This window comes from Pogona vitticeps, chromosome 5 (assembly GCF_051106095.1).
Source record: "Pogona vitticeps strain Pit_001003342236 chromosome 5, PviZW2.1, whole genome shotgun sequence".
In the NCBI taxonomy this organism is placed as follows: domain Eukaryota; kingdom Metazoa; phylum Chordata; class Lepidosauria; order Squamata; family Agamidae; genus Pogona; species Pogona vitticeps.
In genome coordinates, this window is record NC_135787.1 from 154,331,717 (window position 1) to 154,341,092 (window position 9,376).

The following is a 9,376-nucleotide window of genomic DNA, read 5'->3' on the forward strand; positions in this document are numbered from 1 at the left end:
GAAAGGAACAATGGGAGGGACTAGAGTGTATCATCCAACCTCCCATTCAATCAAGAGTCTTCATACATTCTGCCGCACTTTCCATTTTTGTCCTGAATCTTCTGCTCATCAGTTTCAGAGTTTCCTACAGTACTAGAATGATGAAAGAGTAAGATTATGTGATGTGTGTATCTTAACTATAGCTACAATAAGAGGCCAGAACTGCAGTCCTATTCACATATACTTATATAGGCATATAAAACATGTTATAGTTCAGTGGTGGGCCTGGTATTCATTGTAAGAAATAGTACTGCTTAATATTCAAATAGGATGTTTGAGTGTCAGCATCTTTCATGGATTTTATAAGGTTTTCATAGTTTGTACATCATCAGGTGTTTTTGTATGTCACAGCTCCAAGACTGTGAAACCTATAATTAATAATTCTGTGCCAATAAGTTGATGTTGTCTTATGGCTGCCCTTTCCAGGGTTTTCTTTACATGAAGCTGTTTACCAATCCTTCTGTCTGGTGGTGCTCTGGGACTAAGTCCACATGGATGGCAGGACACATAATCCCATCAGCCACATATGCTGCACGTGATCTCAGCTGGCCTCTTCCCTAGGAGTTGTAGTTGGGGTTTCAATGCCCAAACTCCAGCACCTGGCTCAACAATGGCTCCACCTTGCTGAATTATGCTAGTTTTATAGGAACTGTCTGTGGAGCATATAAAAGACCTGCGTAAAAATTAATTTTGTTACAACTGCAAAATAACTAGGATCCTTTAATGCTACAGATTCCTTAAAGTACATTTCGTGAAGATTGGTCGTTGTACTAGATTCTACATGTTTGCAACAGGTGGGATTATTCCTCAACTCTACATCCCTGTGCAAATACCATACCAGTGCAAAGGCCCACTTCAGTAGGCATGTGAAATAATGCTCCTTGAATGGAACGCAGTGCAGAGACCTGAGCTGCATTCAGATGCCACCTCCAGTTCCTGATCTAGCAAGTGACCATGCACGCAAGAATTTGCCTAAAAGAACAGACCCACATTCTCTGCATGGAGTTGAAAGTGCTTTAAAATCAAAAGGCATGCCATTTACACCGCCTACCTGATAATGTTAAAAATGTTTCACCTTTTTCCTTGATTATGGCAATCCTTATGTAGAAGATAAACCAATCCAGTTCTCAATAGCCAAAAATAGTCATTTATTAATAATTTATGATCTTACATTCTCAGAATAAAATCCCATTTACACTGGCAAATTAGAGACTCTCCCTTATTGACAATTGTGTGCAAGATCTTCTTGCATATACACAAGTGCGCAATGCTCACACACACACTTCCAGTTTTATACAAAAATAAATGCAAAATATTGCATTTGAGGTCAAGCTCCCTGAAGAGTTTGTACAGAGGTAATGCACTGTTTCGCACATAACAATTTCTTTTTATTTAGAACAGGACAAAAATTAATTCTTCTGTTCAAAGATAGAACTCTCTTCCAAAAGAAAAAGAAAAAAGCAAGTTAAGCTATTTACAAAGGTAAGGCCAAAAAATTGATGTCAAAACAAAATCCTACATTGATGGCACACTCAGAGAGAGAGAAAAAAGAAGAAGATAATTCACCACCAGAAATAATAAAGAAGAAGACATAATCCATTCACACAGTGTGAATAAACAAACCTCAAAAGCAGAGACATCCATTTTCTAATGAAGGAAGAAAATGTACTTAGTTTCAACAAGAAAAGTAAGCATGCTGCAAATTTACCATTCGCAGGCAAAATGAATGGATTACTCAAGAGTGGAGAAAAATGACATCCCTCTAGTTGACCTCATGTACCTATCATTAAACTGATGTTGATTATCAATTTGAGATTTAAAACATTTACATCAATCAAGCCAAGCCTGACAATGCTCTTGGCAAACAAACATTCAAAATATACTGAGCTGAAACCTCTCTCTTTGGCTCCTCTAAATCAATATAAGGAAAAAGAAAATAAACATTTAGTCTTCACTGAAGACAACCACATATATATTAAAAATGCAAGTAATACATTTCTCCCAGTCTCACAACAGAGGACATGTGTTCAGAGTGTCTATTTCCCCCTATTTGTGTTTGGAAGTCCTCAGTTCCAAGTCCTTGCATAGGTGGGATCTTTGTGCATTGAGCAAAATATGCTGCTTACCTAGGCAACAAATGAAGTTCCTCTCACCCCCACCCCACCCACCCTAACCCTGGAGAACTGAGTAAGTTTCCTTCCTTTCCAATAGCTGATTCCGAACTTTTTAACCTTTTATTTTGTTTAGCACACAGGCAGCCGCTGCTCAATCGCGGTGCCCACAAAGAGAGCGGCACTCCCTTGCTGCCATCAAATAGAAGCATCGAGGAATGATCACTTGACCCAAGGTTGGAAGAGCTGGAACTGGCTGGCACTCACGTGGACTGTAGAGAGTCCACCTGGAAGACATTTTGGTTGGCAGGAGTGGTGAAATACAGCTGCTGGCTGGGCACACGGTTGTCGCAAGGGCTATTCAGTCCTAGAGTCCTCTCAAAGTCCAGCAGCTGTCCCATGAAGTTGAAGTTGGGAGAGATGTTGGATTTCTTCATCTTGACAATGTCATAAGCATCATTCATTGACAGGTTGAGCTTTTGCATAAGATATGCGACTGTCACTGTGACTGACCGGCTGATTCCTGCCAGGCAGTGAACAAGCACTCCACAGTTCTTCCCACGGGCTTCATCTATGATGAGAAGATGACAAGGAAAAGAAACCATGAGATACACATTTTCTTCCAACTTGGGTAAACATTTCAGGACACAGTGTAACTGAGATGAGATCCAAAGGCATGCATATTAAGAATTACTATTGAAAGAGCATGGAACCTAGGGCATTCCATACATCCCAGTTGACTTGGCCTGTGATCAGTAATAATGAAAGAATCACAGAATTGTAGGGTTGGAAAGGTCATCTAATACAACCCCCTGCCAATGTAGGAAATGCACAGCTAAAGCATCCCCAGGTGTCATCCAGAACATTTGGGAGACAGTAGCTCTCCTACTTTTGTAATACTGTTTCCACTGTCCTTCTGCCCCTTTTCACATGCCTGAAGCTACACCAAATAGTTTGAAGCAGATGTTGGGTCTTTCAGAAGTATGCTGAACTCCTGATGTATCTGGGACAGTTCAAAATGAGCCCCGTGACATGGTGTCATTTTTGCTGGATTGTACCAAAAGAAACCTATCCTGACCAGTTGATTGTGCTAAAGATGCACAATCAAGAAACTCAGCTAGAATAGTTTCTTCTGCACAACAAAATCTTCTAAGAAGGATAGTATCCACACTTCTGCACACACAAAAATGGGCAGAAATGGTTTCACCTTCTTCTGTCCGACACACCCATTTTTGAAGTGCAGGAAGTATTCTTTAAGTTCCAACCTGTAATTGGAAGTGGACTGTAATGGGAGCTTCACTGCTGATTGAATTTTGTTGACTGAATACAAGATTTCACTCCATAAAGAGTAAGATATGAAAAGCTGCAGCATGGAAGAAAGCAGGTACATAGCAATAGGGGGCATTTCTTGCAATGAGCAGAAACAGGCAGAAGTTTCTGGGAGAAAGCATTCCTTGTTTTTTTTTCCTTGAAGAGACTATTAATGCTTGGCCACAAACCCAGTTCTGTCTATGTCTCCCCTAGCATGCAGTTGAATGAGGAGACTCTACAATGTCATTCTTTTATAGAGACAAGCAGATTGCAAAGGTCTATTAAATTATTCTCGCAACAGTTGTGCAGTGCAGTTGAACAATGGAGGTATTCAGGCCTTTTAAAATAAAGAGAAGTCACAGGGGACAGCCCATTAGGAGAAACAGGATGTCAACACTGCTAGAAAATGGGTTCCTTTGTAATAGGAAGTGCATTCTAATGCCTGGAGATTAGTTTCTCTGCATTTCCTAGCTCACAGTTTCTTCTTGCTGTGCTCAGATTACCTACATTCTGCCCTATTACCAGTATCACTCAATCAGATTACAGCACAGTAAGGCAATGGCCCTCCCAACATGGGTCTGGAGGGGGCAGGGAGGAAAGGCATAACTGGATGGTTTCACAAAAAGAAAGGAAAGAAAACCACATCTACATTTATGGCAAAACCTATGCATGCATTCCTCTTATATGTTAAATAATAATTGCTTGTGATACAAAGATTATCTGTAATGAACGGTTTAAAAGGCAATATTTAGATTAGATTGGCTTCAGTCTCAGGAACTCAATAAAACTGTAAAAGAGCCAGGCAGTGTGAACTTTTCTTTATTTTCATATAAGCAAAGTGTGTACAAGTTTGCTGTCTTATGTTCAATCTACAATTGGTTGAAGAATCAGCCAATTGAAATATATCATTTTCCAGATTAGTATTTTTGACACAAACTTTCTTTGGGGAATGGTTGTTTTAAAAAACATAAAAGTGAATACAGGCTATTAGAATCACTACAGGAAACTATAAATAAAAAGAAAATGCTACTTCAGAATACAGACAGATGACCTAAATATGAACTATCTGGCAATCTTAAACTATGCCACAGGACATGGCTAAACCCTGGGGAATTCCATAATCTTTCTGTCTCTTACATTTTAAAAGGGTTTGAAAGTTGAACAGTACATACCGATTAGACAGTGCAAGGCATGCTGCTAATGAAGTAACAACGCTAGCAATGACAAGATATATTCAGATCTCTGGCTTACGAAATCTCACCTATAAAAGAGATGGCCTCAGGAAAGAACTGAGACAAATTTTGGCTCCAGTGGTCGGAGATAGGAATCTGCTTGTATTTAAACTCGCCAGCATTCTCAAAAAGATTAGGCAGGTTGGGAGTGACATTCAGGATGTATTTGATGCCGAACTCTTCCAGAACATCCAAATTAGTAGAATCCTTGGCACAGCCCAGATAGAGGTAAGGTAGAATCTCCACTGGAAACGAAGGCTGGTTGTTGGACAAGGGGCTGCCATCAGAGTCAGTAGCACTGTTGGGATCCCTGTCAATGTCGGACTCAATGTCTGATGAGGAGTCTGAGCTGATTCGGAGGCCGCCTAAGCCCAGAACTGGCAATGGAGGAGAACTGCTGCTACATGAACTGTCTAGGTTAGTTTCGCAGTGCAGGGCATACTCTGCCTGGAATTTGCTAAAACCACCTGGGAGGAAAAAGCAGAAATATAGAAAGAAAGAAGTAAGTTTCATTCCTGTGGGATTCAAGAGATCAGGGAAGAAATTACAAAATAAACAAGACACAAGAGAAGAGAGTAGAGATTATCAAAAGCAAAAGAGGCTCCTTCAATCCTTGGCAAAATAAATTCTATGTAAGTAAAACAAGCTGCCTTAAGCCATGTAAGTTAATTCAATGGCAGCACTAGATCCACCCTTCAGTGGTGAAAAAGCAGCAACTTTTGTGGAATATTTATCAACGCTAAAAGGCACAGAACCACCAGTTCTTTAGCTTGGTTGCGTTTTACCCCCACAAGGCCATACCTGAGATGTTTCTCTCTCACACACATATACCTCTGTCCCAAATGCCTTGGCCTGTCTAACCACAAAAGAACAAAATACCCATTTGGAATCATGCCACCCTATTAAGGACTGATGAAATAAACCAAAATTCAGGGGATCCCATGGAAGCATTTTGTTTTCCTTCACTGTTTTTTTATGGGATGACTCTTAATAGCCCTACTATCACCACCTCCTCCTATCAAGAGTTCAGTTCTCCAGGTTCCAAACAAAAGGAAACAGGATGTAATAGGATTATCAGTTGTCTGTGCTTTAAGGGCATCCATCCCTCCTTTGAAAGGGCTTCCTTTCAATTTCAGACATTGTAAGTAGCAATTTTTTACAGCTCCACAAAGTCCCTGCATTTGGGATATTTTGATCTGCTTGCTGACCTCAGACTCATCTCTAGCAGTTTGCAGGGCAGACCATAGTAAAGCTAAAGGCATGAATGGACTCCTCTATTTTCCTGGCTCACCTTCTCCAGTCAGAAAACTAGGGAGTAGGGCCCTTTTCTGTTTAATGTGCATTCTTTCAAAATCTGACACTGGACTTTGGGGGTCTTGCTGTTCCTTTTAGTGTGTGTGTGTGTGTGGGGGGGGAGACTTCTGCCTCTAAATTCTTCCATGCACAGCCTGAACTGATTTTTTTAAAAAAATTATTTTTGGTATTACATCTCCCACTGTCCCTGCTGGCTGCAGGATCCTGCTAACTCTTGCCTGCAAGCAGTAACTTTTTCCAAACTCTGGTGCCCAGCACATTACTGTATTTGCATTTTGGGGGGGGGGCTGCAGAGAAGGAGAGAAAGTCTTAGAAGAAGGGGAAACTCAGAGTTGGGGTTCATTTCTTTCCCCCCCCAACCTGGAGTTTCTGGTCAAAAAATTAGGACTTGCCTTCCTTAAGCAAAAGAAACCTGTCCTGACAATCTTCTGGATGGATTTGGCGGGGTGTGTGTGTGTTAAAGATGGGGCCATTTTGGAGAAAGCCGCGAAGACTTCAAAGTTATCCCTGAGAGAGACTACAAGCGACCTCAGGCTCCCCCGCTCATTGCTGTCCGTGGTAGGCGCCCGAAAGAGGCGAGAGAGCAGGGGAGGCGGGCATGTTTTCCTGGCTCCACAATGTGGCTTTTTTTTAAAGTTCTTTTTTTCCTCCCCTCTGACAAACCCAGGACCATCTGGCATCGCTCAGTATCATAAAAGAAGGCGGAGGGGGGGGGGACAGTTGAGGACGCTTTGTGCCCAGACGGAGGGGAGGGGGGCTGGAGTCTAGACGCTCCCTAGGCTCCCAGAGGGAGGGGGGAGAAGAGCCGCCGGATGGAGCGGAAGGAAGGGAGGAAGGAAGGAAAGGAGGCCGGGGAGGGGGGGAGAGAGATTCCGGGGATCCCGTCCCGCTTCCCCTCCTCCTCCGCCTCCCCCTCCTGCTCAGGCTGGCCGGGCGCCCAGCCGCGCTCTGCCGCTTTTAACCCCTTACCTTCCAGGTAGAAGGCCTTGCAGCCGTCGTCTTTGAGGCGCTTGAGGAGCAGCCCCAGGACCGAGTCGCCGGCCGTGTTCTCGTTCCACTCGCTGCTGCTCTCGTCGTAAAGGACGACGGTGTCGGTGCCGCAGCGGCGGGCGAATTTCTCGCGCTCTTCCTCGCCGCTGGCGAAGAGGGCGCGGAGCGGCAGGTTGCCCTTCTGCAGCCGCCTCAGCATGATGCCCGGCAAGGCCACGCTGATGGCCGACTCGATGTGCGAGGACTCGTAGAGCTCCTGCGGGCGGCAGTCCATCAGCAACAGCCGCTCGTTGCCCACCTCCAGCTGCTCGTTCAGCCACGCCACCGTCTTGCAGAGCGCCATCTCCGACGCGAAGGGGGAGACCGCGGGTCGGAGCGTATCTAGCATGAGGAAAGGCCGGCCGCGAGCGGCGGGGAGGCCTCGCGAAACTGCCCGGCTCGGAAAAGGGCCACGGGGAGAGAGGAGGCACCGGGAGAGACCTCGGCGAGAGGCTCTCTGCCTACCTTGGCCCTCGACTCGCTCCCGTTCGCTTCATTGACGCGCGGCCGAAAAGCGCCTGCAGCGGGAGAAGAGCGAGCCCCACGCCGTGGCCTTAGGGCAGTTGGGCCCCCTCGCGAGCTTGGCGCTTGCCCTGGATCTCTTCGGGTTCTTCCTCCCTCTCTCTCGCCCCCCCCTTTTTCTTTTTTTGCCTAGTTTATGAAGCCCCGAATGAACCTCCCTAATCGTCGATCTCCTCCTAGTCCAGGCACTCCGCGACCCTCCTCCTCCCGCGGAGAGGCCGAAATCCAATTAAACGTGCTTGGGCGCCTTTGCACACTGCAGGGAGGACATGCATTAGATAGAAAGAGTGCTACCAGGCAGATCCTGCATTGGCTCCCCTGCGGTAGTGCTTTTTGCCTTTGCCTGGCTTCCTCTCGCTCCCTCTCCCCCCGGTGTGCAAGCTAGCGTCTGGTCGCCCGGGTTGCTGCCGCCGCTCCTCTCATCACGCTTCCTGCCCACCCCAACGGCCACCTTCTCTCTCTCTCTCTCTCTCTCTCTCCTTCCTCTTTTCTTCCGAATCCCCTTGATGTGATCAATGTCCCTTTTAATCAGCCTTGCCACATACTCCGCCTTCTCCCCCCCCCCGCCCCGTTCCCCATCAGCGCCAGGCAGTTCCTCAATGGATACAAACAGGGAACGTCTCAATGGATACATTCTCTCGTTCAGCCAATCAGGGCGCGCGGAAGGGGCTGTTGCCGGGGCGACGGGCCGGCTGGAACAGGTTGTGTTGATGAATTGTTAATGAGTTTGTCATTCACAAAAACGGAAAGGAATTTCCGCTCCGGATAAGCCGCGTGCAAACAAGCAGCAACAGCAGCTCAGCGGGAGGAAGGAGAAGGAAAGCCGGAGGGAGGGAGAGAGGGAGGGAGGAGAGGAAAAGGTAGCGGTAGCGGAGGGAAGGCACAGCACAGCCGCTAGAGCCGCGCGTCTGGGTCTCGAGTTTCCTTCGGTGAACAGCTCACGCCGAGCAGCCCGGCGATTACACAACAAATGGCCCTATTCGAGGAGAAACAAAAGCCACCCTTTCGCTCGCAGGCTGCTCCCTATACCAGCGCGCTCGTTTCACGGCGGTGCTTCGCAGCCGACCCGTTTCCTCTTGAAAATCGATTTGTGCGGATGCCAGTGAACTTTCGGGTTATTTCCACCACCACCCCTTTAAAAAAAAGAAAGAAAAAGAAATCAACACATCAGCGTAGCCATCACAGCACCGATGAAATGCCTTGAAAAGATGGGGATACCTTTGCAAGCATTTAGGGAAGCCTTTCCTCAATGATAGAGGTCACACCGGGAAAGGAACACGCACCCAAGCTTCGATTTCTTTTAACAATCGTGACACACGCGACTTCGTACACGCTAGTTGTGTGTTCTGCTTTCCCCTCCCCCCGCCCCCCCCCCAGGGAATAGTTTCAAACCCAAAATAAAGTCACCGCCGATCGCACCGGTGACCTTAAAAAGGAGAAAGCCAGCCAGCAGGTTCCCCCCTCCCCTCCTTTTAATCCTCCCCTCCGGGCAGGCATAATTGAGGAAGAAGGAGCCGGCTTTTCATTAGAGCGGAGCGTGGGCCGGAGTTAATGTGTAGCGTAGCGGAGAAAGCCGTTTGGCATTTGCTCGGGGAGCTGCTGCTCTTGGCGCTTTCTTACCCATTGTTCCCACAGCTGGAAAACGAGCCCGCGAGCCCGCCCTCCCTCCTCCTCCTGCTCCCCATTTCTAGGCTTTCAAAGGAATCCTTCCCACGCATTAACCCACTTCCCCAGTGCGTGACGTGGGGCGATGCCGCGAGTAGACCACCGAGGCCGAGAAAAATTGGTTCTGCCGCAGCTGGAACTCAACCTTTGCGG

At 46.5% G+C, this 9,376-nt stretch overlaps 1 protein-coding gene across 1 annotated transcript; it reads right to left on the reverse strand.

Moving 5' to 3' along the window:
* Positions 1-1,163: 1,163 nt before the first annotated feature.
* On the reverse strand, positions 1,164-7,528 carry DUSP6 (dual specificity phosphatase 6). The gene is made up of 3 exons (XM_020777494.3): positions 6,977-7,528; positions 4,723-5,160; positions 1,164-2,721 (listed from the first exon to the last, which is right to left on the reverse strand). The coding sequence occupies exons 1-3, from the start codon at positions 7,383-7,385 to the stop codon at positions 2,414-2,416; spliced, it is 1,155 nt and encodes a 384-aa protein (XP_020633153.1). The 5' UTR covers positions 7,386-7,528; the 3' UTR covers positions 1,164-2,413.
* Positions 7,529-9,376: the final 1,848 nt, after the last annotated feature.